An 18,486-nucleotide genomic window follows, 5' to 3' on the forward strand; every position below is an offset into this window, starting at 1 on the left:
ACAGACTGAAGTCTGTGTAAATGAAAGTTCAGAAGGAAGTGATTTACCATAGGTAGCCAGCCAAGCCCCCCTATTGATAAACAGGGACGAACGTCCCTACATCAATCTTAGCATACATTGGAAAGGGGGAAATATTCAAAGAGTCCCAGCTTTGATTGACACGGGGGCGGAGGCTACTTTAATTAATGGAAACCCAGAAAAAATAAAAGGACCTCGAGTAAAAATTGCTGGACTAGGTGGTCAATTGATCACCGGGGTTCAGACACAGGTAGCTTTGAAAATAGGTAATTTTCCTATCAAGCAGTATACAGTGCTGGTAGTTCCTATACCAGAATATATTTTGGGAATTGATATCCTAAAATGGATGACTCTTAATCTAACCGAAGGAAAATTCTCCTTTGGGGTTATGTCTTGTCATAAGGAAATGCAGATCTCACATTATATCAATGATATAATGATACAAGGACAAGATGAGCAAAGTGTGAAAGATCAATTGACAAAACTGGTTGCTCATATGAGGAGTAAAGGATGGGAAATCAATGATGCCAAGGTTCAAGGACCGTCTCTGGTGGTAACATTTCTAGGGATTCAGTGGAACAAGGGGCACAGAGAGATCTTGCCCAATGCCAGACAGAAAATTATTAATTTTCCGGTCCCTAAATCCAAACAGGAGACTCAGTCTTATATTGGATTGTTTGATTTTTGGAGACAACATATCCCTCATTTGGGACAAATGTTGGCTCATTTGTACAAAGTAACGAGGAAAAAATATGAGTTCCACTGGGGAGAGGAACAGCAAAATGTGTTTGAGATGGTCAGGGAAGTGTGGCAAGACATTGAAGGGATTATTCAATCTACCAAGACCACTGTATTTCATGTCGATGCTCATGTCCCTACTAACTCACTTGAACGTTTGTTTAATTCAGAAGCAGATAAAGCAGCAGCCATCAGACAAGTCAGTCCAACAGTTGACAAGGCAAGGTACAGCTGTTTGGGCACACCAGAAAGAGCGACGCCTTATTCAGCAGGTTTAGACCTCAGTACATTGGAAACTGTCGTGGTACCCCCAGGTAAGGTAAAACCAATTTCAACAGGATTGGGTTGCCATACACCAAAGGATCATTATGGTCAAATAGCCACTAGTTCTAGTTTAGTGTTAAAAGGAGCCATAGTGGTGGGAGGGGTAATAGAGGCAGATCATCAGGGAGAAATCAAGGTACTGATGCTAAATTTGGAAAATGAACCTTTGATATTGATGAAACACCAGAAGGTGGCTCAGATGTTGATAATTCCAATAAACTTGTCTGAAATAAGAGAAGGAACTGCCCCGGCAGAATTAACAATACGGGGTATTAAAGGTTTTGGATCCTCTAATATTAAAAATGTAGGAGTAAAAATATGGATTCAAAACCTCCAAGGACCGCCCTCAGAGACAGCGGTAATAGCGGTCGGAAAAGATCGTACTCTCCTGATAATGAGACCAGGAGTGGGGAAGTGGGAATATGTCCCACAAGAAAAAATGTTATTTACGAGAATAATAGTGTATCTTTATTTGCAGAAGGTGTGGTAAATAAGCGGAATCCATGGTATCGGTTACTGGGAAGAGCTCGATAGTGATGAGATGGAGAAATTCCTGTGTTTGATGTTTGCCTCTCTGGTCGTTGGATGGACAAGTCTACATCAGGAGGAGCCTGTGGCGAATGAATTTCTGATGCACCATCACATTTTCAACACACAGATTGCTGGATCTGTACACATTCTCCGGTTACAGCCACCAGTATCCCTTATCTGGATGTCCCGGTATCGATGGAGGAAATCTTAAAGTAGAAAAGTTGTTCTGATCATCTTGCTGATAAAGACACTCGAACTGTTCGTCTATAGAATACTACAGTACCCATTTCCATAGTGGGATGGATCAATCTTCCATGGTGGCAAGGCAATTTGAATGCAACAGTCACCAATTTGCAATATCTGGCTTTCAAGGGAAGAATTTAGGTACCAAGAAATAAGACTGGACTGACTAACCTGGGATTCATCCCTATGGGGAATATAAAAATAAGTTTTGGGACAGCTATAAATACTGTAGATGCTTTTAAACCCAGCTTAGTGGAAAAGACAATTCATGATATGTTATGGCCTTATGCCAATATGTTCATAAATCGGACTAGTGAAACTTCTAGTAACATATCGGGAAATGTAATGTGTAATGATTCCTTTGAATATCGAGCAAATGCCAAAACACATGATATTCAAGGGAGCTTTTCAGATAATATTGCTTTTAGTTTTAATATACTGTACAAAAGTAGTGAAAGTGATTATATTTGTGATTCAACGTTTATCTAAACAAACCAAGAAAACAAAATTTGTGGCAAACAATATTTCTTGGTCATGGTATGGTATATTCCGAGTGATCTTCTTCTAGTGGAATACTGATGATGGAAAATAATCCCTGGGATCAAGGACCGATTGTGATACCAATGTGATATGACTGAAGTTTGAATGACTATTAGATAGGGATCATGATCAAAAGATAGGAGTGATCCCAGATATTATTTGATCCATCAATAATTCAGTATCAAAGAAGATGTCCTTTGGAGGGCCAAAATGATTACCAAGGAATATATGTCACACATGTCTTGAAGCAGTTGAAGATAAAGGAAGTAACATTTACAGTTCCACTTACAGGAAACTTGTGGTTAGCTTAAAGACAGTTTTAAGGATGAAATTTACGGCTCATTGCAATATTTCACTAAACTGTGGTCAGCCAGTTGTCAACTGACAGGATGTGCTGGAAATGTGCAGGAAGCTGCCGTTACCTACAACATTTTGTGGTCAAGTTACATGAACATGACTCAGCTGTCATATGCTGGTGACCATTTAGACACAACCTACAATATTTTCCTATAAAATATACACCGAACTCGCTTAAGGTAGGGAAATACCTTCCAGGACATTGAAGTGTACGTACGCACTGTTCCTGTGATGCCATGCCAAGATGCCATGTTGATTCCTTATCTTAACTCGAGTTCCCTCCGATGTGAAAGGATTGCTACAACATAACGGTAATGTTGATGCATATTTCTGTTATTGTATAAGTTTCTATGACTATAAGATTCTAAATGCCTATGTACCATTGATTATATTCATGTGCTATTAAAATAAATAGTATCTTGCTATAAAAGAATATTAGTATTCGTGCCTGATTAGGATATCAGTGAGCGCTTCGTAAGTACGGGCTTTCAGCCCCCTTTTTAGTAGAATTTAGCAAGACACCTGGTGCCTAAAAGCCCAAGAGGCACCGACAGCTCTGGTCGAGTGTGCCTTGATGCCCGGCGGGGGAGGCACCTGAGTATTCTGGTAGGCGTCCAAAATGGTCGATCTAATCCAACGGGCTAAGGTCGGCTTAGAAGCAGGGAGGCCCTTGCGCCGACCTGTGGTTAGCACAAAAAGAGAGGTGCACCGCCTAAGCGCAGCGGTGCGAGACACATAGATCCAGAGAGCACGCACCAGATCTAGAGTATGCAGCGCTTTTTCAAAGCGATGAACAGGAGCCGGACAGAAGGAAGGTAGGGTAATGTCCTGGTTAAGGTGGAAAGGAGAGACCACCTTAGGAAGAAAGTCCGGAGTCGGACGGAGAACCACCTTGTCTTGATGAAAAACTAAAAAAGGTGACTCAGAGGAGAGCGCAGCCAAATCAGAGACTCTCCTGAGAGAAGTTATGGCAACTAGAAAGGCCACTTTCTGAGAAAGACGATACAAAGAAACCTCCCTAAGAGGCTCAAAAGGGGGTTTCTGCAATACCGTGAGGACCAAGTTAAGGTCCCAGGGATCCAAGGGCCGCCGATAAGGCGGAATGATGTGAGACGCGCCTTGCATGAAGGTGCGGACCTGAGCCAGCCGAGCAAGACGCCGCTGGAACAGGACTGACAGAGCTGAGACTTGTCCCTTGAGAGAGTTGAGGGACAGTCCTAGCTGCAGACCGGACTGTAGAAAAGACAGAAGGGTCGGCAAAGAGAATGGCCAAGGAGGATGGCCGGAAGAGCGACACCAGGACAGGAAAATTTTCCAAGTCCTGTGATAGATCTTGGCGGAGGAAGACTTGCGCGCCCGAGTCATAGTGGAGATGACTTCAGGAGGAATACCAGAAGCCATCAAAATCCAGGACTCAAGAGCCACGATGTCAATTTGAGAGCCGCAGAATTCGGGCGGAAAAACGGACCTTGCGAGAGTAGATCTGGACGGTCCGGGAGATGACACGGCATCTCTACGGACAGTTTGAGCAGGTCCGGATACCAAGCTCGTCTGGGCCAGTCCGGTGCAATGAGGATGACTCGACGGCCCTCCATTCTGATCTTGCGCAGGACTCTGGGCAAGAGAGCTAGAGGGGGAAACACGTAGGACAGACGAAACTGGGACCAGTCTTGAACCAGAGCGTCCACGGCGAAGGCCTGAGGATCGTGGGAGCGAGCCACGTAAGCAGGAACTTTGTTGTTGTGACGGGATGCCATTAGGTCCACGTCCGGAGTGCCCCATTTGCGGCAGATTGACTGAAACACTGCCGGGTGCAGGGACCACTCGCCACTGTCCACGCTTTGACGGCTGAGATAATCTGCCTCCCAGTTTTCCACGCCTGGGATGTGGACTGCGGATATGGTGGACATGGAGTCCTCCGTCCATTGAAGGATGCGTTGGACCTCCAACATTGCCAGGCAGCTGCGTGTCCCGCCTTGGTGATTGATGTAGGCAACCGCTGTCACGTTGTCTGACTGGACGCGAATGTGCCTGCCCGCCAACAGGTGGTGAAAAGCTAGGAGAGCTAGAAGCACGGCTCTGGTTTCCAGCACATTGATTGAAAGGGCTGACTCGGACGGAGTCCAAGTGCCCTGCGCTCTGTGGTGGAGACATACCGCTCCCCAGCCGGATAGACTGGCATCCGTGGTGAGAATCACCCAGGACGGGGCCAGGAAGGAGCGCCCTTGGGACAGGGAGAGGGGCCGAAGCAACCACTGAAGAGAGCTCCTGGTCCGTGGCGACAGAGCCACTAACCTGTGTAAGGAGGAAGGCCGCTTGTCCCAACAGCGGAGAATGTCCAGCTGCAGGGGGCGCAGATGGAACTGGGCAAAGGGAACAGCCTCCATGGACGCCACCATTTGACCCAGCACCTGCATCAGACGCCTGAGGGTATAACGGAGGGGCCTCAGCAGAGAGCGCACCGCTAGCTGGAGTGACTGCTGTTTGATTAAGGGCAACTTCACAAGTGCCGGCAAAGTCTCGAACTGCATCCCTAGGTACGTGAGACTCTGGGTCGGAGTCAGAGTGGATTTGGGCAGATTGACAAGCCACCCGAATCGGGCTAGAGTGGCGAGAGTGAGCGAGACACTCCGCTGACAATCTGCGCTGGATGGAGCCTTGACTAGAAGGTCGTCCAGGTAAGGGAGCACTGCCAACCCCTGGAGGTGCAGAACCGCAATCACTGCTGCCATGACCTTGGTGAATACACGAGGGGCCATGGCTAACCCAAAGGGGAGAGTCACAAATTGGAAATGATCCTCTCCTATTGCAAAGCGTAACCAACGCTGGTGTGAAACTGCAATTGGCACATGTAGATAGGCATCTCTGATGTCGATGGACGCCAGGAAATCCCCTTGGGTCATTGAGGCAATGACTGATCGCAGAGACTCCATGCGAAAATGCCGCACCCGAACATGCTTGTTGAGAAGCTTGAGATCCAGGATGGGCCGGAAGGTACCGTCCTTTTTGGGAACTAGGAAGAGGTTTGAGTAAAAACCTCTGAACCGTTCCCGAGCGGGAACAGGTACAATTACTCCGTTTGCCTGCAAGGACGCCACGGCCTGTGAGAAGGCGGCGGCGGCGGCCTTGGAGCAGGGGGAAGTTGAGAGAAAAAAATCTGTTTGGCAGGCTGGAAGAGAATTCTATCCTGTAGCCGTGAGATATGATATCTCTCACCCACTGATCGGAGACTTGTTTTAACCAAGCGTCGCCAAAGTGGGAGAGCCTGCCACCGACTAAGGACGTTGCTGGAGCGGGCAGAGAGTCACGAGGAGGCTGCCTTAGTGGCAGAACCTCCTGCGGTCTTCTGCGGACGCGCTTTTGGGCGCCAGTTGGATTTCTGGTCCTTAGCTGAGTTAGCGGACGAGGCGGAGGGCTTAGGCTATGTGTCCACGGTAGAATGTACCTGCGGATTTTTCTGCCTGAAAATCCGCGACTTTCGCGGCAAATCCGCACCCGCGGATTTGCCGCGGATTTTGATGCGGATTTTTTATTTTTTTTTCCCCATTCAAAACCAAAAATCCGCACCAAATCTGCACCAAACAATTGACATGCTGCAGATTTTTCCCGGATCAAAATCCGCGGCAAATCCACAGCGGAAAAATCCGCAGCATGGACACAGCATTTCCAAAATGCCATTGAAATTGCTTGGAAGTGCCGCTGCTGCAGATTTGCGGCAAATCCGCGGCAAAATCCGCGGTAAATCCGCAGCGTGGGCACATAGCCTTAGAGGACGACCAGTTGGAGGAACGAAAGGAACGAAACCTCGACTGATTCCTACCCTGGACAGGTTTCCTGGTTTTGGTTTGTGGCATGGAAGTACTCTTCCCGCCAGTAGCTTCCTTAATAATTTCATCCAGCTGTTCACCGAACAGCCGGGAACCAGCAAAAGGGAGCCCAGCAAGGAACTTCTTTGAAGAAGCATCTGCCTTCCACTCTCGAAGCCACAAGATCCTGCGGATAACGAGAGAATTAGCCGAAGCCACCGCAGTGCGGTGAGAAGCCTCTAGCATGGCAGACATGGCATAAGATGAAAAAGCTGAAGCTTGAGAAGTTAAGGTAACCATCTCAGGCATAGATTCCTTGGTGAGGGAATGCATCTCCTCTAGAGAAGTAGAGATGGCTTTGAGAGACCACACTGCTGCAAAAGTCGGGGAAAACGCGGCCCTCGCCGCTTCATACACAGATTTGGCCAGAAGGTCAATCTGACGGTCAGTGGAATCCTTAAGTGAGGTGCCGTCAGCCACCGGCACAACGGTCCGGGCTGAGAGCCTAGACACCGGGGGGGGGTCTACCTTTGGAGAGGGAGACCACTCCTTGACCACCTCAGGTGGAAAGGGAAAACGGTCATCAGAACCACGCTTTGGAAAGCGTTTGTCAGGACAGGCCCTGGGTTTGGTCACAGCGCTCTGGAAACTGGAGTGGTTAAAGAACACACTCTTTACTCTCTTAGGCGAGGTAAACTGGTGCTTTTCTGCCAGAGAGGGTTGCTCCTCTGATACTGGCGGATTAAGATCCAGTACAGAATTAATAGAAGCAATCAAGTCACTAAGATCTGAGTCACCCTCGGAAAGATCGATGGGGTACATGGAGTTAGCCTCCGAGCCCCCCGTAAGGGCATCCTCCTCATCTTGCGAGTCAGCTCTTGAATCAGAGCCGCGGGAGGAGGAGGTGGAGGAAACCCTGCGCCTTCTCTTAGGAGGACGGGGTCTGGGACCTGATGATGAATCCTCTGTGAGCTCCGATGGACGGAGGTCAGAGGATAGGGATCCTAAAGAACCCTTAGCAAGAGCATTAGAGGCACCCTGTGAGGAGGGCTGATGCATATTCATCAAAGTCCTGGACTAAAGTCCCATGGACTCAGCAAATGACTGGGATATAGACCTAGAGAAGGACTCTACCCAGGCCGGGGGTTCAGCCACAGGTGCAGAGGCAGCCGGAGAGACCACTGGGGGTGAGACTCCAGGCTGTGGCACCGCCAAGTTAAAGCAGACATCACAATGTGGATAGGTGCTCGGCTCAGGCAGCAGGAGCTTACATGCAGCGCATACAGTATAAAGCTTTGGAGCCTTGCTCCTCGTGTGAGACATGCTGCTGGAGTGGGGGCTCTGCAAGAGAATGAACCCCAGGGAGAATATACAGAGGTCCACAACCAGAGACCGGCTGTGGCTTACCAGACCGCTGGAAGCGGTGTTGTGTGCCCTCCAGATCCCGAAGCCCGGACCCCCAATGCACAGCACCTCAGCAGGGATGCAGAGTGCAGAAAGGCCCAGCGCAGAGTGAACTCTGCCTAAGAAAACGGCCGCCGGAGCGAAGAGAGGGGGCGGGACTTGGGGGCGTTCCTGTAGGAGAGCGGGAACTGGAGGGCCATAGAGACCTGCAGGGAAGGAGACCCGCCCCAGCAGTGGGGAGTGTCCCTCCCCTGTGCAGGACGGCCGCCGGGAGGAGCCGTGCCTGTCCCTCTGCATGAGTGACATGCGAGGGTAGTTAACAGAAAACTAGGCCTCCGGCAAAGCCGGGGCCTAAATTTAAGCGGCGAGGCCGACGCGCAGGCACCATCGGCGCGGTTCTCGGGCGAAGGCTAGAGAACCCGCCGGAAATGCCAAAATAAATACATTCAGCATACTCTCCCCATACAATAAAGAACAGGGACCCCCAACACATAAACGTCTCAGGTACTTAGCTGCTGAGACGCAGGGCCAGGTCCCTGGGGATGAGTGCTCCGGTCCAGCAGAATCCTCAAGGGGCTGTGGATGGAGACCGTGCTGGCTCCCACTTCAAGCCAGAGCCCAGGGGGGATGGTGAAGGAGCACGGCATGTAAGGCTACAGCCTTGGAAATCAACCTTACAACACCGCCGACACAGTTGGGTGAGAAGGGACATGCCGGGGGTCCAGACGTGGACCCGCACTTCTTCAATCTCTTCCAAAGAAAAAAATCATGAGAATGCATGTGTGGATGTATGCCTCCTGAACACAAAGCGATAAACTGGCTGGGACTGGCTCACCAGGGGGTGTATAAGCTCAGAGGGAGGAGCTACACTTTTAAGTGTAGTACTTTGTGTGTCCTCCGGAGGCAGAAGCTAAACACCCAAGGTCTGGGTCTCCCAAAGGAACGATAAAGAAAAATTGTTTACAGGTGGGTGATGCATTAAAGTGTCTTTCTGGCTTAGAGCTAGTTTTCTTCTGGCCCTGTAGCATGCCGAATACTAATAGCAGATAACCTGCAACTGTTAGGATTCTGCTCTGCTTGCTTGTTCATGTATTCCTTGTATGATCTCTTTTGCAATTTCTATACTTGTAGTCACATGCTGAATAACTTACTTTTCTGCTTCTCTGAGCAATACTGCAAGTATGCAAATCGCAAATTAGGGGTGGGTGCTCAAACCAAAAGGTAGAGCAGAACCCTTACCTTGCACACTGTTAGGATTCAACATAGTACACTGCCATATTAAAATTAGCAGTTTCCTGAAAAGCTACTTTAAAGGGAATCTGTCAGCAGGTTTTTGCTGCCTCATCTGAGAGCAGTATGATGTAGGCAAGGAGATTCTGAAACCAACAATGTATCACTTAGATTACTGGCTGCAGCCATTCTGACACAATCTGAATTTTTAGGTTTAGTCATGTAGCAGAGCTGAGTGAGCTGTGTCCGCCCCCACCGGGCTCTACATGGAGATTGTACATCAACAGTGAGGTGTCAATCACAGGAGAAGGTGTGTCAGACTGACATGCACATGAGCTTCTAGTCATGCAAAAATAAGGGTCCTTGTGCTTAAACAAATAGAGAAAATTAACAAAAGATCGGACTGTGACAAAACAGGCATGCCTGAACTTTGTGTTAACCCTTGCAGCATGCTGGATTCAGCTTACATACCAAAACCCTGCTGACAGATTCCCGTTAATACTTCATCCTGCCATATACAAATTCTGTGTGGCGAGATTGGAAATGAACATTTGAGAGGGGTAGGAAAAGAATCTGGTCAGCACATGAGTGCAAATGAGCAATCATACTAGCCCAGGAATGGAAACCCCTTTAATTCTATAGAAAAGCAAAGCCTTGTGCCCTGCCAAGCAGACAGAGATCATTTTGTCATTCCTCCTGTGATGGCTCAGCGCTGCCTTCTTGGAAATAATACCAGTTATGGCAGCATTGAGTTAATGTCCTTTCTACCTCTTCTTTCAATCTCTTTTGCTCGTCTTTAATTTTGCGCTTGATCTCCTCCACCGCAGCTTTTCTCCTTTGCACTTTGCGTTTGTGAAATCCAGTCAAATATTCTCTGCGAAAACAAAAAATCAGCGTGGAATTTCTGAGGGTTCCTGGAAATGATCACATAAGCTTTCATGACAATACGAAGTTTTCACTTTGTAACTTCCCTTTTAAAAACAAAAAGTAATTAAAAAAGAACCTGTCACCATTTATTTCCCTATTAAACCAAAAATATCCCCTTCTGCAGCTCCTGGGCTGCATTCTATGAAGGTGCACCTTGTTGCTGGCCCCCTTTTCAGACCTCCAAATCAACTTTATAAAATATTACCTTTTCGTATGCAAATTAGTTTGGTTGGCCAGATGGGCGGGCTCTATTTCGCCTTCTGTCCCCCGTCCTGCCGCTGTTCGCTGTCCCCAGTCTTGATTTGCATGGATGACGACGGCCCCGTCATCCTCCACGCTGATGCCAAAGTCTCACGCAGAGGCCACTATCACAGGCCTGAGCAGAAACTATCCCTCTCGTGCATTGGTGATGTATTTGCGCAGGCTCGAGATTATGGGCGGCACTGTGCATGACCTCACCAGCGTCATCCTAGTACCCGCCCATAATCTCGAGCCTGCGCAAATACATCACCGGCGCTCGCGCGAGGAAAACTTTATGCTCAGGCCTGCGATAGTGGCCTCTGCTAACTGCGCCTGCGCAAGACTTCGGCATCAGCGTGGCGGATGACGGGGCCGTCGTCATCCATGCAAATCAAGACTGGGGATGGCGAACAGCGGCAGGAGGGGAGACAGAAGGAGAAATAGAGCCCGCCAATCTGGCCAACCAAACTAATTTGCATACAAAAAGGTAATATTTTATAAAGTTGTTCTGGGGTCTGAAAAAGGGGAGGTCTGAAAAGGGGGCCAGGAACAAGGTGCACCTTCATAGAATGCAGCCCAGCCCTATTGGTTAATAGGGAAAAATCTGGTGACAGGTTCCCTTTAAAAGAAATAGTGAACTCGATCCCTGTCCTGCTGTGTCAGGCTGGGGTCATATCTGGGTTATAGGACAGGTTATGTTATAACAGCAGAAAAACAGAACTCAATGCAGTGACGGATCCATTATATGATGGAAAACAAGAGCCCTGTATGGACCGCACTGACTATAAGGAGTTCTATAAACAAAAAAATAATATATAAAATCACAGCAAGTCATAACTAACTGGACAATGACAGCACTGCCCTCCTGACCAGGAACGCCTCTGTATCACTAGTACAATCCTCCTGATTTAATTTGTCCACTAGATCATTGGCAATGATTCTTCCAACCACTAATCGTTTGCTGATGATTTGAAAAAAAAAAAAAAAAAAAGTCAATGTGTGAAAAGGCGCCTGTACTAAATGGGAAGATCCTTTAAAGCAAAACTCCAGCATTTTTTTTTTAAAAATGTTACTGCTGGAGTGGTGCTTTAAATCTATGTCTGCTAGCCCCAACGCTTATACCCTCCGACATCTTCACCTTCTATCACCGCCGCTCCCGTCTGTCTTCTGCAGTTTGTGACCAGCCAACAACTTATTCTTCATGGAGCGCACCAGAGGTCACAACCTAATACAAGTCTATGAGAACTTTGTTTTGGCCTCATAGACTTACAATGAGCGCTTGTCATGTAACTTATGGACAGTGAGAAGTTACAGGCACCAGATGGCACTGCGCGATTGGAGCAGATGGCACTGCGGGATTGGAGCACCGTTGTAAAAAGGTGAAAACACTGGAGTGTGAGTATGAGGCTATGTGCCCATGGGACTCTGTACCCGCGGAAAACCTTCCTTCCTCATTGCCGGTGGACGCAGGTAAGGATATGTTCGTCATTTCTGTGGTGTCCACCGGCAATGAGGAAGGAAGGAGGTGGGCGGCATGTTCTGGCCGCTCATCTCCGCCCCTCCTCTGCTATTGGACGGCTGCCGTGTGACGTCACTGTGACGCCGCACGAACCACCCCCTTAGAAAGCAGGTAGTTCGCCGGCCACAGCGACGTCACGGGGAAGGTAAGTCCGTGTGACGGGTGTTAGCGATGCTGTGCGCCACAGGCAGCAATTTGCCCGTGACGCACAACCAACGGGGGCGGGTACACTAGCTAGCGATATCGGTACCGATATCGCAGCGTGTAAAGTACCCTTAAGGCTAATGCAGGGGACTTAGATTAAAAGCACCACTCCAGTACTGAAAACCCCACCCCACCCAAAAACAAAAAGCTGGAGCGGTGCTTTATTAGGGCTTTTTAAATAATGGTGAAAAAAATGGAAATTACGAAAAATAAAACAATAAGTAATGACACTGCTCAATTCTCGATCGAACATTGAGGTGCTCGAGTATGCTCAAGTGCTCAGACATGTTGTTCATCCGACACAATGTGTCCCATTGCATCAGTGAATAATGAGAGCAGGATCCCAGGGAGAGCCACTTGGGAGTCTCTGGGAGAAAAACAACATTTTCAGAATGTGTGTGTGTAGTATTTAAAATAAAACAAAGGAAAAAAAATGCCCTTCCGTCCCCCGAAATGCTTTGTTTATAGCTGGCTGTGTGTGGGCAGAGGGCCGAACTGTCCCATCAGTGACGTCCATTATACACATTACTCGAGTGGACCCTGCCGGAGCATCCGACCTGCTGGACTCGAGGCTGATGCTGGGCTGGTGGATTATTGGTGAAGGTTCATTCAGCTTTTTTCCTAATAAAGGTGCACATTCAATGCCTCACTCACGTGTGCGTTACCTTCCTGCTCATCTCATGCTGTATTTCACCACTCACCTTCTCTTCTCCTCATCAAATACAAGTTCTCTTCTAGCAACAGCCGTTTTCTTCTGCTTCTTTCTTCCCATTCTCCTATTTCAGCAACAAAAAGGTAAAATGAAGATTTAAAAACAACAGAAAAATGTATTATTAAAAGGCAATTTTTTTTTTTTTTAATTGAACAGAATCCTTGAGATTCTTTTACTGGACATCACAGCAACACAATTATTTACAAATTAAATTTATTTGGAAAACTAAACCCAGGTCCTCAACCTGCGTGGTGGCAATTCTGTCATATTCCAGTGAACCTGCCAGGGGTCATGCACGCTATGAAGTCGGGTGTACGAGTCCTGGCTTCAGACCCATGTAGTGCGCATCACTGAAAGTCCGGGATCATGCGCACTAAGCCAAAATCCAGGACTCGGACGTGATGGCGTCAGAGAGATGATCGCGACCATTCTCTGACACTGCACATTCAGTAGCATGTTAGCACGACCACAGGAGCGTCCTTACATGCTAAGGGGACAACTAGCCGGGGAAAATCACACTCTTGCAACTAGTCGCTGGCCTCATTAGCATATCATAAAGGATCTTTAGAAGCACTTTTTTCTAAAGATCTCTTTATCTATGCTAGTGTATACAGGGACGGTTAGACAGGGATTAGCAATATACACCCAGAACTGCTCCTGGTCCTGGGTGCATATTGGACCTGACAGGTTCCCTGTAAGTCCTCCTGCAATTGGGTTTCATAACAGATTTTTGCACCACTTGCCTTCTACATCCTCAGTGTGTTACGCTATCCATCACTGGTTGCAGAATGAGTTAACTGAGAATCCATCAGTAAGTCCGCTATGACAGTCTGACAGGGAGGTTGTAACTGTCTTTTTTGAGACCCTTTCTAATGATTTATCATCACAAACCACATCAAAGTTGAATGTGCAAAGAGCATATAAAGACAAAATTTTTAAAGCAACCCAATTGCAAAGATGATTGTACTGAAATAAAAAAAAAAAAAAAAGGAGGAAAAAAAAAAAAAAGTCCCAAACGTGGTCAACCCCGATAACAAAAGAGCAGATCAGTTACATAATGGGCCCCACTGATTATAGGGTTTCTGTGGAGGTGGTGTGCTGTGCAGTTTCTGCAGTGGAAGCCCCAACGATAACAAGGACTTAGGCTGCTTTCACACTACGTTTTTTTAACATGCGTCCTGAACGTTTTAACGCAAAAGCGGATCCAGTGCAAATGCGTTTTCATTTCAATGCATTTGCAATGGACTCACGTCAACATGCGTTCACCTGCGTTTGCGTGCGTTATAGTGAGGATCCAGCGAGTTGCAGTTTAACATTTTTCAAAAACGCTACTTGTAGTGTTTTTGAGCTGCGTCCAAATACTGCAAATTGCTGGATCCTGACTAAACAGCACGCAAACGCATGTGAACGCTGGCATGCTGATAGACAGGATCCTGCTTGCTCTACTGGGCATGCCCAGAAACCAGCCTCAGTGATCAGTCTCTCTCTCCCCCTCCCTCTCTGTCTCTCCCCCTCCATCTCCCTCTCCCCCACCTGAGAGCTGCAGACACTCGTAACCAAGATAGATATCGGGTAACCAAAGAAAGCGCTTCTCTTAGTTACCCGATGTTTACGTTGGTTACGTGTGCAGGGAGCCCGGCTCCTAGCATCTGCAGACACTCGTAACAAAGATAAATATCGGGTATCCAAGCAAGTTACCCGATGTTTACCTTGGTTACGAGCCGGCTCCCAGTCTATCAAGTTCAGTTCCACCGACTCCCGATCACATGACTCCAATGCCCGCCCATAAACTTAAAGTGACAGGATTCTGCAAAATAACACATGCGTTTGCATGCGTTTTTTTGCTGTAAAAGCAGGATCCGCTTTTGCAGCAAAAAAACGTTCATGACGCGTGTTAAAAAAAACAGTGTGAAAGCAGCCTTAGATCTTCTGTAACGTCTGTTTTAGGCTACTTTCACATTTCAGTCATTTCCAATCCACCAGGTCCGTCCTTGCGACAGAACGAAGGATCTGTCGTTTTTTAGCTGTCAACGGATGCAATGGATGTGTTATTTCATAGCATTCCGTTCACAGGAATCCTGTGATAACTGGTCCGTTAGGTCGCACAACGGATGTTTTTTATGACACATCCGTTTGTTTTTAGGACAGTCCAATGGGAGTGCCAGATATGCTGGGCATGCTCAGTAGAGCATGACAGAATCCAGCACTGGATTCCATTGTGTGACGGATTACGGTGGACTCCTGCACCATAGACATCCATTATACCTCTTGGCGGATTGTGACGGAATCTTGCGCAGTGCGTTTTTTTGACACTCCAAAAAAATGTTATAGTGTCACTTGCTTACGACTGATCCGTCGCGCGGCGGATGCAATGCAAGGCCATCAGTCACAATCCGTCGTTAATACAAGTCTATGGGGAAAAAACTGAATCATGCAAAATTTTTTGCAGGATACCGTATTTTCTCAAGGCAACAGATTGTGACTGATGGAAAAAGACTGAAGTGTGAAAGTAGCCTTATACAGATACATTCATAGCTTTATATATTAGAAAAAAAATTGTGGCAAGTTTAACCCCTTCACAATCTTCCCATTTCTTAACCTTTTCCTCCCCTTCTTCCAAGAGCCATAACCTTTTCATTCATCAGTCAACATAGCCATATGATGATTTCGTTTCTTTGCAGGATGCTTTTTACTTTTAAATAACATCATTCTGCCCCATATTGTCCTGGAAAGCAGGAAAACATTTCCAAGTGTGATCAAATTGCAAAACAAAAAAAACCTACAATGTCAGAATTTTTTTCTTTTTTTTACCATGTTCGCTATATGATAAAACTGACCTGGCATGATGATTCTCCAGGTCAGAACAAGTGTGTAGATACCAAATATGTATAGTGTTTTTATTATTCAAGTCTAATTCTAGACTTTTGAACTTTTTTTTGTTAAGATGTTTTCTGATTGGATTAATTTATTTTATATTTTGATACATCGGACATTTCTGAATGTGGCAATATCAAATGTGTATTTTGCTTGATTTTCAATGGGGCATAAGGGGGATGATACTGAGCTTTAGTATTTTTTCAATATTTTTTAAATCTTCCTTTACACTTTTTATTGTATTTACTAGGCTGCAATCTTCAGATCGCTTGTGCTGTAGAGAGCCGGGTATCAAAGGCAAGGGACATGGCCTATGACGTTAATGTACGTCAAAGGTCGAGAAGGGGGTTGATAAATATTTGCGGTTGCCTACAGAAACCAGATTGTGTTAGGCTATGTTCACACACTGCGTTTTTTTCTGCAGGCAAAACCTGTTCTCTTGGCAGCAAAAGGCCTCGTGCACATATTGAGTATTTGGTGAGTATTTTACCTCAATATTTGTGAGCTAAAACCAGGAGTGGGTAAAAAATACAGCAGTGGTGCCCGTATTTCTATTATACTTTTCCTCTGATTCTTCCACTTCAAATACTGAAGTAAAAAAAAAACAACTCACCAAATACTCAATGTGTGAACATGGCCTTAGTGACTGCAAACGTATGGTTGCATTTTTGCTCCACCTCATTGCTTTTTATGATGTAAAACGTTGCAAAATCACTGAAAGAATGGACATGAATTACATTTAAAACAAAAAAAAAAAAAGCCGCAGTTTTCCAATTCAGTCATTAAAAAACAAAAAAAAAAATTAAAAAAAGCAATTACATGCATGAGATTTCTAAAAACTCTTGGCTTTTGCCAGTACTGCTAAAAACAGGTTTTATTCTGCATAATAATAAGTCTATGTGCGCATGTAGCAGATTTAGGCTCTTTTCACACATCAGTTTTTTGCCACCAGCCACAATCCATTTTCTCAACGGATCAGTCGCAGATTGTGGCTAAACTGATGCGATGGATTCATTTTTCGACGGATCCGACTAACTGGGGGCTAAATTGGAGCATGCTCAGTTAAAAAAAACGGAATCCGTCACCGGATTCCATCATTTGACGGATGATGACGGATCCTGCACCCATAGGCTTCCATTCTACCAAACGATGGATGGCGATGGAGCAGTCGCTGTCCGTTTTTATGGCGTACACAAAAGTTACTGTGCACGTCGTCTCCGTCTGACAGACGGACATTTTTTGAAGGATACGTCGAACAATTGATGAAACATGAGGCAATCCATCCCTAATACAAGTCAATGAGAAAAAAACGGATCAGCAGCAAACGCCGGATCCGTTTTTTTTCCAAAATTTAACAGATTGTGCCTGAGGGCAAAAAACTGATGTGTGACGGGGGCCTTAGCTGCACAAAAACAGCATGTTTTGGCAGGAAAAAACCTGCTAGGAAAAAAAAAACACAACACTTTTTTTATGCTTCTTTTCTTAACTATTGAATAGCTAAAACAACTGCCGCGTGTCACTATTCTCATAGACTTTGCTGGGATGATTTTTTTTCCTTGCAGTATTAAAATATGCTAGGAAGAAAGCATGAAAAAAAAAAACTGTGTGCACAGAGCCTATAAAAAAAAAGAACAAAAAAATACACAAAACCCCCACAAACAGCGCAAAAAGCAAGGTGTGAACATGGCCTGAGTCCGGTCACACAGGTGCAGTATAGTGAGTGGAAAATCCATCCCCCGATCATATCTGCGGCGGATTCTGGGCAGGACAGGGAGCTTTTGCTCTGCAGTGAGCTCTATGCTGAGCAGGTAACAGGAAGCTGCTGCCCTTCTGTTTGGATGAATCTCCCACATAACAGAAGTCACTGACAAGACGATAACCTCTCAGCCAGTACCTGCAGTCGGTCACCGTCGCTCGTCGGGTGGTGCAGTCGTCAGAAGATCCCGTCTATAGCGTACACTTATCGGCACCGTGCAGAAACTCCAACACTCACAAGCATGCAGTGTCCCTGGTCTAAGGAAGCGAGAGCGCATGCGCAGCTTCAGTGTTCCGGGCGCTCTTTGATGACGTCAGTAACCGCGTTCATATTTCATTGTAGATTCTGTTGCGGTAAAATGACAACAGCGCACAGAGGCCGCTGCCAGTGGCGGGGGCGGAGCCGCCTGCCCTGCACACTGTGTCTCCTTGATACACATGTGACACCAAGTTGTAGGGACCTGTGTCCATCATTTCGGCACAGCACATGGAGTATGTGACGCTCAGCGACCGTAATGGCCAATTTAACACCTTAGGGCGGCTTTGCACACTACGACATCGCAGGTGCGATGTCAGTGGGGTCAAATCGAAAGTGACGCACATCCGGCATCACTTGCGATGTCGTAGTGTGTAAATCCTAGATGATACGATAAACGAGCGCAAAAGCGTCGTTATGTTATCGTATCATCGTTGCAAGCTCCGACTTTTCCATAATTTTGCTGCAGCGATGGTACGATGCTGTTCCTCGTTCCTGCAGCAGCACACATCGCTGTGTGTTACGGCGCAGGAGCGAGGAACTTCACCTTACCTGCCGCCGGCGGCTCTGCGGAAGGAAGGAGGTCGGCGGGATGTTTACATCCTGTTCATCTCCACCCCTCCTCCGCTATTGGCCGCCTGCCGTGTGACGTCGCTATGATGCCGCACGCCCCGCCCCCTTAGGAAGGAGGCGGGTCGCCGGCCAGAGCGATGGTCGCAGGGCAGGTGAGTGCATGTGAAGCTGGCGTAGCGATAATTTTCGCTACGCTAGCTATCACACGATATCGTACCTGTGAAGGGGGAGGGGA

General features: G+C 46.8%; 1 protein-coding gene across 2 annotated transcripts in view; it reads right to left on the minus strand.

Moving 5' to 3' along the window:
• Positions 1 to 17,695, minus strand: part of NOL12 (nucleolar protein 12) — a 96,717-nt gene extending 79,022 nt beyond the window's left edge. Inside the window, exons 1-3 of one of the 2 annotated variants that reach the window (XM_075320869.1) lie at positions 17,562 to 17,695; positions 12,783 to 12,854; positions 9,960 to 10,065 (exon numbers count right to left, since the gene is read on the minus strand). In XM_075320869.1, the coding sequence (XP_075176984.1) occupies positions 9,960 to 10,065; positions 12,783 to 12,853 (177 nt within the window). In that variant the 5' untranslated portion in view covers position 12,854; positions 17,562 to 17,695. Of the gene's footprint in view, positions 1 to 9,959; positions 10,066 to 12,782; positions 12,858 to 17,561 lie in introns of both variants that reach the window. The other variant, XM_075320868.1, reaches the window with a different exon arrangement.
• Positions 17,696 to 18,486: the final 791 nt, after the last annotated feature.

The sequence above is a fragment of the Anomaloglossus baeobatrachus genome, chromosome 8 (genome assembly GCF_048569485.1).
Source record: "Anomaloglossus baeobatrachus isolate aAnoBae1 chromosome 8, aAnoBae1.hap1, whole genome shotgun sequence".
NCBI classification, from domain to species: Eukaryota; Metazoa; Chordata; class Amphibia; order Anura; family Aromobatidae; genus Anomaloglossus; species Anomaloglossus baeobatrachus.